General features: G+C 41.8%; 1 protein-coding gene across 4 annotated transcripts in view; it reads right to left on the minus strand.

Annotated features, from left to right (window-relative positions):
• The window catches only part of ERBIN (erbb2 interacting protein), a 321390-nt gene that overhangs the window by 43807 nt on the left and 256204 nt on the right, over window positions 1-21379 (minus strand). For all 4 annotated transcript variants that reach the window (XM_040340100.1, XM_040340071.1, XM_040340090.1 and 1 more), the window contains 7 exons: window positions 20607-20679; window positions 17220-17349; window positions 12937-13052; window positions 9763-9832; window positions 7747-7846; window positions 3882-4003; window positions 740-907 (listed from right to left, as the gene is read on the minus strand). In XM_040340100.1, coding sequence (XP_040196034.1) covers window positions 740-907; window positions 3882-4003; window positions 7747-7846; window positions 9763-9832; window positions 12937-13052; window positions 17220-17349; window positions 20607-20679 — 779 coding nt within the window. The remainder of the gene's footprint in view (window positions 1-739; window positions 908-3881; window positions 4004-7746; window positions 7847-9762; window positions 9833-12936; window positions 13053-17219; window positions 17350-20606; window positions 20680-21379) is intronic.

Below are 21379 nucleotides of genomic sequence, written 5' to 3' on the forward strand. Positions count from 1 at the left end.
TTATTCTATCGGACATGCACGGAATTTTTTTTCGTACGATGCCAGATCGTACGATTTTCGTTTAATCAGTACAGCTGTCGTTCAAAAATGCAATACAAATGCATTACAACACATGACATCACTTCTGATTTTTTATTCTGCCGTACGAGAATTTTCGTGACTTTAGTAAACTCATCAGATTCGACGAGAGATTAGCATACAAAAAAAAAAAGGACGATCATTCGTCTGATAATCGGATCGTGTGTACCGGGCATTACCACTACGTGGTTTTGGCAAATCTAAAGACAAAAGTCTGCAGAAAATCTAATAGTGTCTTAAATCCAAGCAGCAGGTGGAGCTTTATACTTCTTTTCACAAGTTTGCCTATACCTCCTTTGTTCCTTTTTTGTAAGAGAGTTACAATAAGCATGCTAGCCCAAGTCACTAATAGGGTGTGTTAAGCAAGCACATTGAAGTCACAACATACCTCATATGAGGAAGATGGTTTCACTTCAATTGTCTCTTAATCAAGTCATTTGCTTTTCCAATTTAAATTGGGGAATAGTTCAAAAGAAAAAAAAAAAAGGATACCACACCGGTATACCGAGAGCAAAATGGCTCTAAAGTGCAGTATGATTTGTATACTTTTTACTGTACCTTATGACCCATCAATACACAGAAAGCAAAGAATTGGCCAACTTCTATGAGAGTTACTAAATGTAGTCATGAGATGCAATATTATTTAGAATAAATGTCTTACCTTCACTGCTGTTTCCTTCAGGAGAGGTTGAACTTCATTCTTTGGCTCTTTGTTGGCCCCCTCACCCTTCTCTTCTTCTTTCAACCGGTGTACAATAGTCTGAACCGTTTTAACCATGTTCTTCAACTCATCTGGGTATGGGGTTGGATACCTCTTCAAGTTTCCTTCCTGGAGTACAGAATATCATACAATTGAAATGAAGAAACTATCACAATGTTTTGTAGCATATATTATGCTAAAGGAGCTTTGCTCACTTAAAGACTGACACACCAGTACAAACTGAAAAGGAGGACCTGAAAATAAAAAAATCTACCACCTGCTTGCACTTTTTTTTTTACCCCGCAACGCCACTACCTACAGCGCATCCACTTATTCCACGATATGTTGGATTAAAATTATTTTCCTCTAAATTCTACAAACAATACCCCATAATGACAAAGTGAAAGAAAGTTTGTTTGAAATCTTTGCAAATATATATATATATATATATATATATATATATATATATATATATATATATATATATATATATATAAAAACACACAACATGTACATAAGTATACACAGCCTTTGTCACGACCCTCAAAATGTAGTTTAGTTGTAATCCTGTTTCCAGTGATCATCCTTGAGATGTTTCTACAACTTTATTGGAGTCCACCTGTGGTAAATCATGTTGATTGGACAGGATTTGGAAAGGCACACACCTGTCTATATAAGGTCCCAAAGGTCCCACAGTTAACAATGCATGTCAGAACACAAACCATGCAATGAAGTCCAAAGAAATGTCTGTAGACCTCCGAGACAGGATTGTATCGAGGCACAGATCTGGGGAACGTACAGAAACATTTCTTCAGCATTGAAGGGCCCAATGAGCACAGTGGCCTCCATCATCCATAAATGGAAGTTTGGAACTACCAGGACTCTTCAGAGAGTGGGCCACCCAGCCAAACTGAGCGCTTGGGGGAAAAGGGCCTTAGGGAGGTGACCAAGAACCTGATGGTCACTCTGACAGAGCTCCAGCGTTTCTCTGTGGAGAGAGGAGAACCTTCCAGAAGAACAACCATCTCTGCAGCACTCCACCAATCAGGTCTGTATGGTACAGTGGCCAGACGGAAGCCACTCCTCAGTAAAAGGCATATGACAGTCTGCTTGGAGTTTTCTAAATGGCACCTGAAGACCATGAGAAACAACAGGACAACGACCCTAAGCACACAGCCAAGATAACAAAGGAGTGGCTACAGGACAACTCTGTGAATGTCCTTGAGTGGTCCAGCCAGAGCCCAGACTTAAAGCCAATTGAACATCTCTGGAGAGATATAAAGATGGTTGTGCACCGACACTCCCCATCCAACCTGATGGAGCTTGAGAGGTCCTGCAAACAAAAATGGGAGAAACTGGCCAAAAATAGGTGTGCCAAGCTTGTAGCATCACACTCAAAAAGGCTTGAGGCTGTAATTGGTGCCAAAGGTGCTTCAACAAAGTATTGAGCAAAGGCTGTAAATACTTACGTACATGGGATTTTTTTTTTTTTTATCAATTTGAAAAGATTTCAAACAAACTTTTCTCACGTGGTTATCATGGGGTATTGTTTGTAGAATTTTGAAGAAAATAATGAATTTAATCCATTATAAAATAAAGCTGTAACATAACAAAATGGGGAAAAAGTGAAGCGTTGTGAATACTTTCAAGATGCACTGTAAAACCTGGTACATACTAGCAGTTTTTATTGTTTAACCCAGTGGGCTGAATGAAAAAAAAAAAAAAAAAGCATTTGAGAGGAGCCGCTGTACTAAACCCCCGTACAGGCAGGCCAAATATCGGGTGATAACGCCCTGTTCAATAGAAATAGAGGTCTGCTGATTAGCATGCGACTGGCGTGTTCTGGTGGGGGGGCTGTCCCCCTGTCAGAACACAAAATCTCACTAGGGGAGATAGATGTACTAACATTGGATCATTGGTACAGCGGCTCCTCTTGAGCTTTTTCGCTCAGCCCGCTGAGTTGAACAAAGAAAAAAAAAAACTGCTAGTGTGTACCAGGCTTAAAAATGTGATGTTAGTAGAGCAATATCCCCTGCTGAGCTATTGTGTTCTGACAGGGGGACGCTCACAACCCCTGCCCCCCCAAACACACCGGTCAGCGCTCCCAGCCATTGGCTGAGACCAATGGAGAGGAGTGGGGCTTCATACGCTCGCATTGCTGGACCGTGGGACAGGAGTGTGTCTGATTATTAAAAGTCAGCAGCTACACTTTTTGTAGCTGCTGACTTTAATTTCTTTTTTTTTCAGTGGTACTCCGCCTTAAGCAAGTAGAAAACACGGTGGATGATGATGATAGGATGTTAAGCTGCCTTTTTCCACTGGGCAGATGTCCCTCACATACTGTTCAGGTGCCTGTGGCAAACCAGACAGATTTAAGGGAAAATCAACAAACAATAGTAGCAACAAAAAAATGCAGCAGGGGTTATAAAATGTTCCCATTCTTTTCAAAAAGAACACAGGAATCAAATACAACCATTTGGTTTACATGTAGGCAATTTAAGCAAGCAGTGCAAAACTGTCTTAGCTTACTCAATTGATAAATAGTAATACTTCTTAAAGTGGATGTAAACCAGAGTCATGAAATTTGAGCTGGGCACATATATCTGCAGTGTTTTCTTATCGCTCTCTTTTAAAGCACTATTTCCCGTAGCTGTCTTTTGCTCCGTTATTCTCTTATCTGCTTTATAACTCCTGACAAGGAGTCACATATGATAAAAGCAGCCTGAGTTTCGTGTTGGGGAGGATGCTATAAATAGTTTAGCAAAGTCCTGAATGATTCAACAAACAGAGCTGAAAAAAGGAGAGGGGTATGTGCCTTTCCTCCAATCAGCTGTATTGGCAGTATGCCCAGGCTTTACTGCAGTGCTAACCAGGAAGAGAAAATCTAACACGATGTGCACTTTCTAAACAGTATATAAAGATAAAGACAGCCGATATGTATGTAAAACTTATGTAGTGAGATTTGTTTCATTTCTGTGCATCATCTGAGGCTGTTCACTTCACCGAGTATATGTGAGGTTTACATCCACTTTAACACAAAAGTATATAATAATCTTACATTCATTCCTCCAAAACTAAACTATTTCTTGTGGCAAATACAGACCCTTGCTGGAACTTCTCTCTCATCCTTGTCTTCGTCACACTCAAAGGCAACCTGAGCCCTCTGCTTCCGCTGTTCTTCCCACAAAGAGGGGTTGAAACTCTCATTGTCAGAGGAGAAGATAACTGCCAAAACAAATACAAAGAGCATTAATCTCCCTCAAAACAGAATCTAGGACCAATGGCAGGACTACTAATCATAGAAGATTTAAGACACATAGGCAGATGGGCTGATGTGGTTAATTTTTTCTTCAAGTAAGCAATTAGGCCTTTAGTGTAGCTAACCCTAAAACTAAATTGACCAGCAAACTACTTTAACATGTCTTGCTCTGCTTTAAATAAATGTTACAGTTGTGTCAGCTAAAGGAAAAAAAGAAACATGAAGACTGCCATTGCTGATCTCTCCTTATGAAAAAAGTTGACTAAGTCTAGCTGACACTTTTACTTTGAGTTACTGACACATCAAAAAAATATTTTTTACTCCTACGGCAGGAGACATCACATACCTGTAATGACACATGTTCCAAGTCTGTCATGCAGCTGGATCCTGTAGAAATCTTCTGTGCAGTGATGACAGGTTCTCTTCCTGTTGTTGAACCTTTGCCACTAAGGGAATAGCACTGAGTCTTCTGTGAGCTGCAGCGAAAAAGATCCGACAGGGACCCACCCCTTCATTCACTGAGAAAGGCCTATGCACTGATTACATACTGATTGTATGTAACCCTATCTCTGAATGGGGGTGAGAATCTTGTCATTCACCTAATGCTTTCCTATTCACTGGCTTTTCTCAATGGATGAGAGGAGGAGGGGACAGGTCCTCCATTACCTCTTTTTAGTTGAAGCTCACAGAAAACCCAGGCCATTTACTCTCTCAATGCTACATGTTCAGCACCAGAAGGAGGTCCGGGCATCCCAGCACAGAAGAATTCTACAAAATCCACCCTCCTGCATTATGTTGAACTTCATTACAGGTAAGTGATGCGACTGCAGACAATGTAGACAAAAAATTACCATAAAAACTCACCTTTCACATTGCCCACCCTACTGAACATGACTCTGTTCAGGAGTTCTCATCCCCCAAAGTCCAATGAGAAACTGACACCTCCAGGAGTGTTGATTCCTTGTGCCTCTGCAGCCCTCACTGGTTTCTTACCTCTCCTGTCTTACAGTTATCTGGAGGTCAGAGGGAGCTGCCAGAGCACCAAATAAATTAGATCAGTTCTTTAAGGGCTCTTTCACACGGAGCGGACCGTTTCTGGGTCCGCTCCGTGTGTCTCCGTCGGCTCAGCGGGGATCCCCGCTGAGCTGTCGGCGGATAGGGAGGTCCCCGCACACAGTGCAGGGACCGCCCTGTCTCAGCTCCGCTCTGCCCTATGGGGAACCGGATGCAGACGGACCGTCTGTCCATCTGCATCCGTTCCGTTCCGCCGGACGGAAGAAAAATAGGGTTTTCTTCCGTCCGAAAACCGGATCCCGACGGACGCGGACGTTAGCGGATGCTCCATCCGCTAACGGACGCGATCCCATAGGGATGTATTACAAGTCCGTTAACGGACTTGTAATAACGGATGAGCGGAACGGACATGTGAAAGGGGCCTAAAGGTTTACCAGAAGAGAAGGCAGCAAGAGACTAGTAGATGGCACATAATTCGTTTCGGCAGATTGCCCCACAATGACACTTTTGTCTCAGTACATGCCAAGTGCCACTGCAATGATAAAGTGCCACAAATTTGAATCCTCTGGTAAGAAAAAGCCTTAGCTCCCACTTAGGGTAGAAATGCATCTGGGTGGGGGTGGTTATGTGTCATGGCCACAATGCTTTGATCTGTGGCCATAGCAAAAATTATCCCTCTTTCACTTTCCATAGGCAGTCCCACTACTGAATGTGGCCCATTCAAGTGATCGGGGCTGCACCACAACTGCCCTGCAACCATGTGTAATGCACATGGTTGCAGTGTTGTGGTGCAGTATTTACAGGGTTAAAACAGGTGGTGAGGTGGCGAAATATTGACCCCTCGCTGTCTTCCAAATGCTTCTGCAATTCAATCTACCACAGGTCACTTTTTAGAGGGGTGGCAAACACTCCTGCATGTGTAGACCTAGCCTAACTATGTAGGACCTTTGAGATCACTGCACCTGTTCTGATCAGAAATCAAAAGAGAGATAAAAAATAGCCTGGCATTTAGTCTTCCTTGTCCAGCTGGTAGATAATGATTAATCTGCATTGTAAACATCTAGCATACCAGGCTGCAGTGACCGGGAAAACAAATGCAGTTGATTGTTATCTCAGAACAAAGCAAAATGGAACAAGTATAACCACTTGAGCTCAAGGAAGGCTTTACCCCCTTCATGACCAGACCTGTACTAATGACACTTGCTGGGAAGGGGTTAACATCTAGGGTTATCAAAAATGTAAATGTGTGCCTAACAATGTGTAGTGTGTGTAATAGTGTTGCTTGAACCAACATATCTCCTTGTTTCTTATCCCTGCTTTGCGGAGAGAGATCGTTCCCTCTGTACAGGGCCCTGTAATGATTGCCAACACAGGACTCTCGGCTGTGATTGGACACAGCTGATCAGCAAGTTCCTTGCTGACAGACTTCTGCTGTGTACAACCACATTGAGTCTTGGCAGGGGGGCATGAATGCGCACGACCTAAACCCAGAAGCAAGCAGCGACATACCAGTACCTCACTTTGCACGGCCCGCCTGTCCACAGTACATTGCGGGCAGTCAGAGCAGATAATACCCATACTAAGAACAAGACAACCTAATTTCCCCCCCCCCCCCAATAATTAAAATGTAACATGTTTTTGCTCAAAACTCTGTTCAGTGGCATACTATGAGCTTCTATATGCAAACACAATTTTTGGTGGGCTGAGTAACGTTCTTGCATCTTGTGGGACCACAATCATTGAAATTACATAATTCCCACTCATCTTTTAGTCTTCATTCTACTTCTACAATCAAGACTCTTCCTACTTTTTTGTTACACATCCCATAATGCAGTCACTTATAATTGCCTTAAAGTGATAGACCACTTCTAGGGTCCCATGGCGGCTCTCGCGGCTCCTCCCTGCAAGAGCTAACCCCCTCTGGGAAGCTCTTTCCCGAGGGGGTTAGCTTGCGGACGCACTCCCGTGTGATACAGTCGTGGCCATAGCCGCTGAGTGAATGAATCGGCTCCGCCCCCGACGCGCCATTGGATTTGATTGACAGCAGCATGAGCCAATGGCTGCGCTGCTATCAATCTATCCAATGAAGAGCCGAGAAGCCCGGGCAACGATCGAGCGCGTTCGTGACGCAGGAATTTTCAGGGCTCAGGTAAGTAAACAGGGGGGCTGGGGGGATGCTAATCATCGGATGTTTTTTCACCTTAATGCATACAATGCATTAAGGGGAAAAAACATGTACTTTTACAACCGCTTTAACCATAACCTGGGAATTCAAGTGCAGAGTACAAGTGAAGTCCATCAGGTATTATTCACACTAGGGCAAATTTAGATGTGAATTGAGTTAGATAGAATCGCATGACAAAGGAAATCACATTACTTTCAATGATGTTCATTCACATCGATACCACGCCACATGCAGCGATTTTGGAAAAGGTTCCAGTACAACTTTGGTGCGATTCCAGTGCTTTTGGCCCCATAGAATATACAAAACTTATAAAAGTTACATCCAAGTAGGAATACATCGCACTGAAAGTCGGATCAAAATCGTATGGCAGCAGTGTGAACCTAGCCTTAGATATGCAAGTAACCTTAACCTATTTTACTCTTTAGCATCTATCGAATGCTACTCAATGAAAGCGTAGTAGACACTGTGGTGCTCCATATATGTTAAGAGGCCCACACCCATTGTTCTTACCATCATCTGTTCGTGGTTGTTGAGGGAACATATAGTTAGTTAGAACAGTTTTCTGAGAATCTGGATCAGTCTCCTTCTGCAGTGGAATAAGGGGCTTGGACTGCAAATAAACATATTTAATGAATGAGAAGTAGTATTACATGTTTACAATTTCAGAAGTGTTCCAATAAACTGGTGCAACAAAAGGCTCAAACAATGAAAAATCTCCAATAAAAAAAAAAATAGACTGGACAAAAATACATTAAAGCTATACATACATTACTGGAAATATGGCCTATTATACCTGCTGAATCAACTGCATGATTGGCTCTGTTGACTGAAGCAGGTGTAAAAATTATAGGCCAAACAGTGACTGCATCCTATCAGATATTGTTACTGTTGGGGTACTCAGGTAGCCAGGGATGCTATGACTGTCTGAATACAAAAACCAGCAGTACAGGTTCCTGTAGTGAAAAGCAATATAGCTTGAAAAGAGCTATAGTCCAAACATTATACAGTTTCTAATAGCAGAGCTGTTCAGATCTTGTTCACAATCTAAAATAAAAAAAGTGCAGTGAAACAAAAGTTGTACCGTTTCCCACAGTAAGCAATCAAACTTATGCCTCAATTTACATAAATAAAAAATCTGACTGACCCCCATTTTATTCTCCAGTTTTCATAAATGGACCCTTAAACCTACATGGTAAACTACGCACCTAACCGTAAATATTAAAGCTGAATTCCAGGTATGGATTGTATATCATGATTACATTAATCTATGTTGGACGTAAGTATACATATGCAATATGCACACAGTGGAATTCCTATGGAAGATTGAAATCACTTTAGTAGTCTCTGCTACTACAGGGATCGCCTCTGTCTTCCAGGTCCTATGACAAGTGGCTGCCCTGCTTTATAGTAACTACAGGGGGTTGACTGCTCAGCACGGGCGCCATTCACAGAATGCTGTGCATTTTAATCAATGAAGGCAAGGTGTTCTCTATTTGGATGGGGTGCGGAGATAGGGTGATGACATCAAGTTCGGGATCTGGAAGACAGCAGCGATCATTGCAGTAGCAGAGACTATTACAGTGATTTCCAGTGTCTACATGTATGGCGTGTACATACTTACATTGGTCCAAGCTGGATCAATGTAACTATGCTATTAAATCCATACAATGCTCAGCTGGAACATTTTGGTTAGTTCAACAACCGTAACATTCACAATATATGTGTTAATAGCTCAGACTATCTTTATCTTTTAATTGTATTGCTTTCCTATATTTAGATTTTTGGATTACTATTAGTTTTCTTACCAAAACCTACATTAAAGGCTAAGAAAAGTAAGAAACGTTTCCAATTTTTTTCTTGGTAAGCATCCAGCAGTGGGTTTTGCTTTTAGCACCAAAGTTTATGCACCTACAGCAGGTCCAACTGTGCCCATGTATGTATAATTATTAGAAGTACTGAGACACCATAAAAAAATACATATTTACAATGTGGTTTTCCTGCAGTTACAAATATGGGCTATGTTATAGGCCAGTGGCCCTTTGTTCGCCTTTATCCGGCACTTGGAGAGTTATTTCTCCCATTGACATCAAGGATAGGCACTATTCCTTCCTTTGACCCCACCGATGGGGCACTATTCCTCCCACTGACACCAATGGTAACATTGTTTACTTCCACTGAGGCTGAGACATTTTCTACTCCCACTGGCCACAGTCTGAAGGGCAGTAAACTGGCCCTTTGTTTAGAAAATTTGGAGATGCCGTTGTAGCACGTCTCTATGAAACAGAAGTGAGCTGATCCAAAATTCTGTAAGACTCTTTACACGTTTCTGAACAAACGTTGTGACCTTTTAAAAGATACTGTATACATCAGGCTCATTTTTGAACTAATGCAGCAACAATTTCACACAACAGATTCCTACATACATGCGTTGCAGCTCTCTTTTACTGAAAGTCAAATCTCATCTACAGCAGGCTATATTTCACAAGGAAAAGACAGCGGTTACTCCCAAGGAAAGTGTCACCCCACCTGATTATCTGACAACCACATAGCAGTGAGCTGCTGCAGTCTTGTGAAGCTAAAGGGCAAATTCTTCAGCCTGTGGAAACACAAAAATTATTAAAGTTAACAAAGAGATTTATTTTTCTGGTTTACTGATGCAGTGTGGGTGTCACAAAAGGGTTCATAGCAGCACAATAACATCTCTGTGGTTTATAGAAAAGAGAAATTACACAGATCTTTTACAAGAATAATGCTAGCTATAAAAAGTTCCAAAACCCCTCTGCCCACTTTAAGAATTCAAAGATCTTTTATATAAAGTCTTCTAAGAAATGGGTCTATTTAGAGATCAACAGTCATGGTCACATGTGAATGTTCTAGACCCTTTCACACTAGTTCCACCCTTTACATCTCAAATTAGATAATGTAACTATGAGTTCCAGCAGGCGGTACATTGTTCGCTTTCTTTACAAAGTAGTAACTATGCTAGCTTAAAGTGTTACTAAACCCACAACAGTAAAATCAGTCTGTATATGCAGTAAAGCATGCTTGTTATACTCACTGTGGAACCTAAGGGGTTAATCCTCCACATTGTGTTAAAAGGCTGCTTGATCTCTGATCCTCCCCTTCTTTTACTGTCCCCAATCTATTTGCTGAAAGAACAGAGCCCTAGGAGGCACTCTGCACATGCTCAGTTTAGTGTGTATTGCTAGAGGAGATTTTTTTTTTGGGGGAGTGTGCATGTGACCAGCACAGGGCCAATCAGCACTGTCTAGACAGAGGGCCAGGGGTCATGCAGCCTCATAGGACAGACGGAGGAGAATGAAAATTCTTCTTACAAGCTTCAACCAGTGCTCAGCCGGACACTGAGAAGTCACAAGACTATATACTGCTGATGAGAAAGGGTATTTAGCAGTTTATATTTACTAAAATAATTGCATTTCCATGTTCTGTGCACTGTGGGAGACCAGATATAGTGAATACAGGCTCCTGGATTTAGTAAAACCAAGTCCAAAAAAGAGCATAAAAGCAGAACTTCACTCTCTCAATCGGCTATTTTTAATCCTCATGCTGCTAGAATTAATAAACAGACAGGAATGTATATCAGATTTACTTGTTTGAGGCTGGGTTCACACTAGTGCGAATTGGATGTTTCCTGCATCCAATTCGCATGTCAGGAGATTGCGACCGGCTTTCAATGGAGCCGGTTCACACATCTCAGTGGCGGCTGCAGAGTGAATTGTACAAGGGGGTCCCTGTGCGTCTTTGGCTCTCTTTCAGGTCCAAAATCAGGCAAAAATGCAGGGTCCAATATGGAGATAAGGGACGCACCGGACCCCTGCTGTCAGTATTAGACGTGAACCCAGGCTAAAACTTTTTTTTTACATTTCTTAAGTTACTTCCTGGTTTCCAGTCCTAGGCAAATTATGTGATACATCCAGGGCTCAAGTCCTGCGGGAACGCGTGGGAACAGAGTTCCTGCACTTTTTTCACAGCAGGAACTCGGTTCCCTTTGCAGATCTAGAGCAGCCGAGCCGCCCGAGCCAATCCTTTACTTGCTCGAGTCACTGTCAGGGGCAGGCGAACATTAGTAATCCTTTATGTTACTGGCCGCTTCCTGTATATGGATTCATCGGTTAGTGTGTGGGTTTTTCCGTCACTTCCTCGATGCTGCAATGTCTCCTGGGAGCTTGCGGCATCGAGGAAGTGACAGAATACTCGCACACTACCCGATAAATCCATATACAGGAAGTGGCCAGTAACAAAGGAACAGTGGATCGAAAAAAAAACATGCGGTTTAGTAATTATGCATATGAGTGGATCTTGGGTGGGAGTTCTCACACTTTTTTCTCCAGTACTTGACACCTGCATACATCCTATGATTCTTCAGGAGGGGAGAAGGGGTTTTCTCAGTTATGCACACCCACCCTCCTGCCTGTATGCCTGAGCTCAGGGCAGATGGATGCCAGGAAGTAAATGCCACATGAATCATCTGCCCTTACACAAGATGGCCACAGGCAGAAATGCAAATTTTTTCAAACCGATTCCTTAACAAAGAAAGTATGGAGACATAGATGGATGGGTGTATTTGCTTTGAATATTAAAGTCAATTAAAAATCTTTTAGTGCCTGGATACAGTATATTCCACATTAAGTAAAGGAGGATGCTGTATATTCCTGGAGAATCTTGCTTCCCTTCCCCACCTCCTCCAGTACTACTGCTGGATTAACCAACTCTTTTCCAGGGTGAGAAAACAAGGCATAATAAGTAAAACAGTTGAATAACTGGTTGTACAATGTACGTAGGGAGGTCCCCATGACCCTGCTGTTCTAGGCATGGGCCTGCCTTATGATGTTCTCACAGCATCCTATATAGAGGGTGTATGAACAGCCCCAGATTTATTTAGAAATGTCTGAGTTTGTCCAGTTGGACTAACATTCATAGAAGTTATACAAATAAAATACCTCTGCTGTGAAAGTGCCCACAGACCCGACAGTCCATGTAGATTTTTATGCAATAAATGCGGATATTAAAAGATAAGTTTGGGTTTGGTCTTTTTTTCCTACATTATACTTACCTAGGTGGATGCAGCATCGCTCCGATGCTGCGTCTGTCCCCTGGCGCCTCTACACATCACCGATGTCTTGGTTCTCGCAGCTCCCCAAGCAAGGAGCTGGAGACTGTCAATCAGCAGCTCTATGCTCTGCTCCTCCTCTCTCACTGGAGCACTGGGTTGTAGAGGGGCCATCTTAGGTTCTCAGTGTCTCACTGAAAGGCTGAGATGGGTGGCGGATCCAGACTTTATTGTCGCAATGACGTGGTGCCTGGACCGATATCCATGATGTCAGCAGAGAGCGGACTTTCTAGACCCAAAAATGGGTCACAGGAGGGCAGAACGAATTGCACTCCTGTGACCCATAGGAGAAGCCTAGCCACACAAGCTCAGGCTGGACTTCTCGTTTAAGCATATAAGAAGTCTGCTTTTTAAATGCAGGCAGGCTAGAAGATTGAATCACCAATACTTATATATATATATATTATACTTTTGCTGAAAGGCGACTTGTGCCTAATGTGGCATCTATGGGTTAATTTTAACTTACGCATACAGTACTTTTTATATAACTTCAAATCAGATTGTTGTCTTTGGTTATGAAATTAGAAAACAAATATATTTAAGGCACACATTCCAAAAACATGACTTACTTGTTGTCACTCAGATTAATGACCTTGAGTTTCTGCATATCGGCCATTTCCTCTGGGAGGGACTCCAATTTGTTTGAATGCAAGAACAACACAGTGGTGTTTTTCCAGGCCCCAATCTACACAAATAATAAACAAATTTAAATCTGATGCTACAAAATATAGCCAGCATCTTCAGCAAGTGTCCAAGGAGGATAACAGTTCCCCCTCCTACTGCTAAATGAGAACACTAGACACACTGGCAGAGATTTACTAAAACTGGTGCAGCTGTGCATAGTAACCAATCAGCTTCTAACTTGAGCTTGTTCAATTAAGCTTTGACAATAAAACCTGGAGGTCGATTTTTTACTATGTACAGCCTCACCAGATTCTGTGTGATGTATACAGTATATATCCTCCCCTTCTTTCCCCCCTGGCTCTTCCCCTATTCTTTGACTTCACACAAAAAAATAAAACCAGCAGTGTGTCTTATGTTATTTTCTTTCTTTATACTTTTGAGTTCTGCATGGACTTCCTAGTGTACCACATGGTACGACCTCAGTCATCGCCATCTTTTCCACTAGTCTTCTAATCTTATTCTATCTCTGATGGAACAACATACATGGCTAGTACTGTCTGAGTGATGCTTGTTATTGACAGCGGCCAATTTGGTCACTTGAAAATATTCTTGGTTGTATACTTTATGTCTCATTATATTGTTTTGATTTGTTGGAGACTGCTGTCTATAAAGAATAAAAATAAATTAAAAAAAAGATAAAAAAAGAAAAGGAAATAAAGAAAAGGGTGACTTAAAGTCAGATCTGGGACTGATCCAGAGGGCGCAATATATCATTAATGTGGGGGCACTCTTGCAATGGAACAAAACAAAGATCAGGAAATGCTATATGAAGGATATGTAAGGGGCAAAATACATTTTGGAGAGCAACTGCCTCCCATTGCCTCTCCGAGACACCAGCTCTGACTAAAGTTCAAAAGAAGACAAGAACTAGATTAGGAAAAAGGGGGGGGGGGAATATAGCAAGCAAACAATTCCTACAAGCTACAACATTCCATTTACTTTCTACAGGCTGCTCTCTAGTTATCTATTTCATCTGAAGCTCAATCTGTCATGATGAAATGTCTAATACTAAAGGGCCAGCACAGACCATTTATCAGACCCGCCAAACTTTTTCCTCCGTGGCAAGTAAACAAGGTCATGTGCAGATAGTGTTAGAACATAAATGGATATGAAAAGGCCTATTACTTCCTTCCACTCATCTTTCTGCTGATAACATTAAGTGAGTCTGGACAGGGTATACAATCTCTTCCAAAGATTCTAAAAAAAAAAAATCCTCCCCAGCAAAAGATATCCTGACTTTTTATAATTGTCTGTAAAATACATGTGGTCCTGGCCACAGGTTCCTAAAGAAAAGTCTGAAAATGTACGAAAAGTAGGAGAATTTGGCAAGTTTTTTTTTTTTTTTTTTAACAGGTACGTTATTTTAGGTAGCACCTGGATGACTACATATTCTATGGCTGTAAACCACTCAAAATCTTATTGTTTACCCTATTTGTCCTGGTCACTGAGCTGAACCGTAAGCACGGAAAAACCCCAAGTTTTCAGAAATATAGGGGGATTTTTTTTTCCATCAACATTTTTATTATAATAGAGGGATCAACATTGTACTGAATACAGCATATGCAGAGATCAGGGCTTTAGGGAGGGACCCTGCAGGTCCACACGTTACAGGATGCCTGCAGAAAACTGCAAGGGGACCGATACAAGACCAGTCCCCCTACACAAGGGGAGTGACACACACTAACCGGTCTATTACAGGAAGCTCCTGCACAAAAGCTACAAGCACGTGTTAAAAAATACTTCACAGATGTGGAAAAAATACACAAGAGACACCAAGACTTAAATAGATTCTAAACTTAATTTTTTCCACATAAAATTAAAAATGCTTTACTTACCTGCTCTGTGCAGTGGTTTTGCACAGAGCAACTCCAAACCCCCTCTTTTCTATGGTCCCCCCCCTCCAGTGCTCTCAGCTCCTCCACAAGCCGCTTGCTATGGGGGCCTTGTGTAGGCTTAAACCCGAGTTGGGCTGTGTGCGTCTACAGACACACACAGCATGGCTCGGCCCTGGCCCCGCCTCAGCAAAGCCCTGAGACAAGGAAGAGGGGAATAGAGCTGCTGCAGATGGGACAGTGCTGGATCGAGAACAGACTTGGGTAAGTGTTTAGGGGAGGGGTGCTGAAGGAGCTGCTATTGGAAGGTTTTTTACCTTAATGCAGAGAATGTACTAGGGTAAAATAAAAAACTTGTGCCTTCAGAACTACTTTAAGTAAGAATACACAGGTTTATAGACATATTTGTTTTAGATTTCAGCTTTAACCCATTGCCCGCTGCTGCATCCCCGCTCTTTAAGAGCTTCTAAATGCCGGGAGGCGGAGGCAGGCATTCGGGTCATGTAACTGCTGTGATTGGCTGTCACATGATCGGAAAGCTCCAGATCGCAAGTATGCTTTGGGAGCTTTCTGGTCCCTGCTGGTGACAATGCTGGGAGTGCGCAGGGTGCATGCTCTCAGCACAGAAAAGTGTTTACATAGTGCCGCATATATGCAGACTCTTGGAATTAAAACCCATTCGCAGAGAGGCCGCATATATCCACCACGTTGGCGGGAAGAGGTTAAAGTGATATCAAACACTCAGTTTATAAGCACTTTGAGCAGTAATCACTTACTGAGTATGCAGCTTCTTTTAATCCTTGCCTATGTTCCAGTTAACCACTTCCCGCCTGCCATATAGCAATATGACATGCGGAAAGCGGTTGCATTATCCTGACTGATCATATAATGTCCAGCAGGATAAGCCACTAGCGTGCGCCCATGGTAGCACACAGCACGGCGATCTGTGGTGTGGTGCGTCAGTCTGACACGCTGCATCGCCAATCCTGGTAAAGAGCCTCTGATGTAGACGCTTTACCACATGATCAGCTGTGTGAAATCACCCCCCCCCCCCCCCCCGAGGATGCCCACCCAGGACCACCAGGGATGCCAATCATTGCTGCCTAACAGTGCAATCTATCAGTGCCGGCCTAACAGTGCCCATCAGTGCTGCATATAAGTGCCACCTCATCAGTACTGCCTCATCAGTGCCCCTCAGTGCAGCCTCATCAGTTACCATCAGTGAAGGAGCAAATGTACTTATTTACATAGTTTTGTAACAAACAATTTTTTTTTTCAAAATTTGCAGGCTATTTTTATTTGTAGCTCAAAAAATAAAAGCCTTTTTGTTGGGAAAAAAGGTTGTTTGGGTACAGCATCGCATAACCGCGTAATTGTCATTCAAATTGTGATAGTGCTGAAAGCTGAAAATTGGTCTGGGCAGGATGGTGTATACGTGCCCTGTATTGAAGCGGTTAAGCTTGTGCCATGGCCAGGTTTTCAGTTTCAGGGTGGCTCCTTTCTCTATTGGCATCCTATGGAGACACTCTTGCATGCAAACACAAGAGCTGTGTCTCCCTTTAGTGTAAATCAATAGAAACACACAGTCCCATAGCCAAGGATAGCAAGATAATCTTCTGCTCTGTCCATCACCTCACACACATTCAAGCTAGCAGACCTACTCCAGACTGCACTCTCCACTGTCAACTATTTCCTATGAAGACCAGAAGTTCAGGGAAGAAGCAGTGAGAGAAAGCAAGTGCCAACATCATCGAACGTTGAAAATTAAGTTTAACAAACAGTTTACTTTATTCGATCGATATGTTTAGGTGACAAAACATTGAGAATTTAATACTACTGTAACCATACTTACAAGCAGCTCAAAGCGCCTTTAGACTGGGGCACCAATGGCACTCGCCTTCCACAACTCTTCCGCCAGTTTCTAAGCTGTTTAACTTTAGGCCCTAATGCTGTCAAGTGGGCTGTGTGTTTATGCAAATATCAAGTCAATATTTCCTTAGGATTTCTGGGGCCCTACAGCAGCAGATCAGGGCAATGACGCTGCATAGCTAAGATAGGTATAGTCACCATGGGGTACCTGCCACCAAGCGTTAAGATTAATTTACCAGATCTTTTATTTAAACATGCAGATAGAGTAAAATGTATGCTCAATAAAGGAGTATTGATCTAAGTAATCAAATCCACACTGAATGGCTGATAAGTTATGTAGAACGCTGTGGAAGTCTGTAAAGTGAATTAATCCCCACCACGGGCTTCTTTTTAGCCAGTTAAAGATTGTCTTGCCATTTTCTCATTTGATTTAGACATACAGAGTATGAACAAAACGAGCACTGTACCTCTGGGGGAAGATGTATCAGAAAGTTGTGATCAGCAGCAAACGTTCGTATCTGAGAAAACTGCCCTATAGAGGAAGGTAATGCTTCAACTTCATTGAAACTGCAATCCAGCTCTTCTAAGGAAACAAGCCTGGAAGCAAAACAAAAAAACGTGTTTTCACCTTTTTTCACCCATTGTTACATTGCACTGCTGCTCATGTTCTTCAGTCCTGTCCACATGTACTCCAGCTAAGGTTGCATGGCATTTGTTAGGGTAGATTTAGCAATGAGGACTACAGTGGAGCATGTCTGCATAATGTGTGTTGACAACACAGAAGCAGAACTTGGAGACACATCATTGACACCCTATAACAGGCCTTCATGGCAGGATCACCAGGCACTATTTTTAAATAGTAGTAAAAAGTCTGCTTCTTTACTTGTACCTACAGGTAAGCCTAGAACAAGACTTACCTGTAGGTAAAGTGAATATCTCCTATAAGTGAACCGTTTAGGAGATATTCACATTTGTAGCAGCTGGTGACGTCACTGGCCAAAGCACACTGTGCTCTGAATGGATGGCACACTCAAGTGTGCCATCCATTCAGAGCGCTGTGACGTAATAATGACTTGCGCATGTGCGGGATAGACGTCATCACAGCCCAGCCATTCAAACTGGAGCGCGTGAACTCGGAAGGAAGACAAGTTGAAGATGGAAGCCCTTTCAGCGTAGACAGCTCACTTCGGAAGGCATCAGCTTTACAGGCAAGTCTGACACAATGTGCTAGTATGCAGTACAAACTAGCACATTATGAGGTTAACCTGCAGGGAAACAATTCGTTCTTTGTCAAGTTAACCATCACTTTAAGGAAAGCTGCAAATATAACATATTAGGGCAAAACTCCAGCCTGCAGCAATATTTATTTTATACTCGCCCCACTACTGCTTATTCTGCAGCTTTCTTTTTTTAACACTTCATTAAAATTTTCTACCCTAAACATTTTAAGAAAAAAGGTCATATCACTTTAGATTTACCTAAACTATATAATACGAGGACAAACCTAAACACTTTCAATTTGTATGCAACCAGGCCCTTTCAATATATATAATTGAAGGTAAATCCAAAAGAAATTAAATAAAAAGATTGTAAAATGTATGGCCAGCCTTAAGCCTGGTACACAATATCTGTATACTCTAAGAGCTTGGAAGGAGATCCTGTACTAACAAATCCAATGATAGTACCACTATCTGCCAAGCTGAGCTATTGTGTTCTGATGTGAGCTCCCTCGCCAGAACACAATGGTCAGCGCTTTCAGCCATTGGCCAGAAGTCGGACATTTCGCCCTGCTTCTGTCGGATCAGCTGCCGTACACAGGGGCTGAATGTCGGCCAGTTTCTATTGAACTGGCTGATACGGTCCCGATGTTTGGCCCCTGTGTACGGCCCTTTAGTCTTTTAATTTTGACCTGGGAGGAGTCAGGCAGATCCAGCAAATGTAGGAATTTAAAATCAACAGTGTTTAATGATTAGCATGCATCATGCTTATCTCAGCTAGTACACACAGCTTATTACTCCTTATTGTTTCTGAACAATACAGCACACATAATCACCTAATACAATAAGGAACAAAAATGTCAGTTCTACTCTCGAAGACCGTATTCAGACATGTAGTAACAATTTACACTGTTACCAGTTCCTATTATTCAGTGCTCACTGGGGGCGGGCTCTGGAGTAACTCTCTCTGGCCATGTGAAAGTTGTGTGTACCACATAGGAGACAGCAGCAGTGACCGACACCACCTAAAGCCCAGGGGACATTTCCATGACAGTCAGTGGGTCTTGTGGGAGACTGGGTGTCTGTAGACAGGAAGTGCATTTGCTCCAATGCTCTTCAATGAAAAATTGATAGGCACAGAGTGGGTGGGGAAGCAGAACAAATTAAAGAGCAATTACAAAGGTTTCCACTAAGTGCCAGAAACAGATAGGGCAGGAGTTCAGAAAGTGTTCTTGAAGAGATTTGGATGATTGGGATTACATATACATATATATGTAAATGTCATTATTAAAGCTAAAAAAAAGCTTTAAAATGTTAATGCAATCCTAAAAGTATTTTTCAATATTTTATAATCTGGAGCTTTCATTAGGATTATTACTGCATATTTTCTTTTAGGGACAGTATTTTCCTGTCTCCTAATTATCCCCTTGCATTATAAAAACACTTTGCACATGCATGTCCCACTGCTGTCACTATCAGAAAACCCTGACCTGAGAAATGAAATACAGCAGTTGAATGCAGGCAAGAACTGACTGCGGGACTTCATCAGCACTGAGATGCAACAAAAGATGTATAAAAAAAACAAAAGGTGAAAATAGGTCATTCAGTTAGGGCTTACTTGCACTTTAAATCAGTCTGAATCAAATTATTAACAAACCGTTGACAGGCAAAGAGAAGAGACCTGTCAAAAATGCTCCCGTCTGTATGTCAGCTGCAAAATACATTGAGCCACACACGCAGAGCTCAGAGTTCATTTATGGCACCGCTCTGTGCTGAAAGGGATTCTTGTGTACATGTGCAGGAGTGACGTCATCAAGGCCTGGCCATTTAAGCGGCCAAATAGAGCGAACCCGAGAAGAAAAACTAGGAGAAAATGGAAGCACCCGGATATCAGCTGGAGAGCAGATAGTGACGCACTGGAGGGCTTTATTTGACAGGTAAGTCTGCCATAGTTTGCCAATATGCTCTGCATACTAGCACATTATGGCATAAACCTCCTGATGGCCCATTTAAAAAAAATTCAGTTTTTATTGCAGTAAAGAAAAGTCAGTCAGCAGCCTGGCTGTGGTCTTTGGCAGTGCTGTGTCAATCAAGCATTTCAATCAAATCTTTTAGTAGGTTAAACCACTCCCATATATGTATTTCCACTATGTATTTAGCAGTTTGTCTGGATTTCAACCTTAATGAATTTGTTACCTAAAACGTGTCATTTTAAAAGGTCAAACAGTTAAGGATGTCTAGATCCTCTGCTGGGCAGCTGGCTATGGCTTGCACCACTTCCCTGTCCAGAATATGTATTTTCTTACCTGGTACGTTTTGCATTTTTACTTGACTTGCATTTTTGCCTGCATATGGCCTTCTGAAAATGGTTTAGTAAACCTGCACTATATAAAAAGCTTTAACACATCAAAACCTGAAGTGGACTAGAATTGAAGTTATTCATTACCAAATTGCTGTGAAATGCAAATACTCTAAAATAATATTTCCATTCCTTGTAGCCAGACTACATATTAACACTTTTTTTTTTTTTTTACTCATTGTCTAATATTTGAAGCTAGGTTAGAATATCTAGCAAACAAAAGAACTATCTATCTGGTAATCTACATTGCTTTTTTCTCATTAAATTCTACAACTTACCCTCCAATAGAGTCTGGTAAATACATGAGCTGGTTTTCATCCACTTTCAGAGTGGTCAACTTCTTCAGTGCACCTGCATTCAAAATAAAAAAAACAGAAATCATACTGATACAAGAAGCACATTACAAATCTCATACAGTAAGCATTAACTGCATTCTTTTCAAGAAGGGCCGCTTCTCAAGTTTTAAATTTAATAGTGGTTTTAAAATAAAATCTGAATTGTGTGGGTGCCCTTACATTTAAACAATTGGACTCTAGATTGCCAAATAAAGTAAGGAGCTGCTCCTTATATGAGGGTGTGATAAACAGCCATCTTAGGTTACTACATGGATGGGCCCTACTCAAAGAAAGGATAACATCTTTTAATGGCCAAGTTATTTTTTTAATCTAAATTCCAGCTCCCCTGTGTACCAATATAGCATTAATGTACTTATTTTTCAATAATAAAATAGCTTTCCATGTATTCTACACAGACTTACCTAACTCTCTTCATAGCGGTTTAAAAAGACTGCTCAATTACGTCTGCCTTACTTCCTGTTCAGACTTTAGGTCGTGACACAGGAAGGAGTTGACCAGCTGATCTCATTAGCACACACTTTGCATCATCTACCCTCAGCTGGTCAACACCGTCATGTGTCATGATCTAAAGTCTGTCCAGGAAGTAAGGCAGAAGTAATGGAGAAGTGTTTTTAAACAGCCATGAAGACAGTGAGGTAAGAGTGTAGAGAATAAATACATTTATTTTTTGCAAAAGAAGTACATAAATGCTATAT

The sequence above is a fragment of the Rana temporaria genome, chromosome 1, assembly GCF_905171775.1.
Source record: "Rana temporaria chromosome 1, aRanTem1.1, whole genome shotgun sequence".
NCBI lineage: Eukaryota > Metazoa > Chordata > Amphibia > Anura > Ranidae > Rana > Rana temporaria.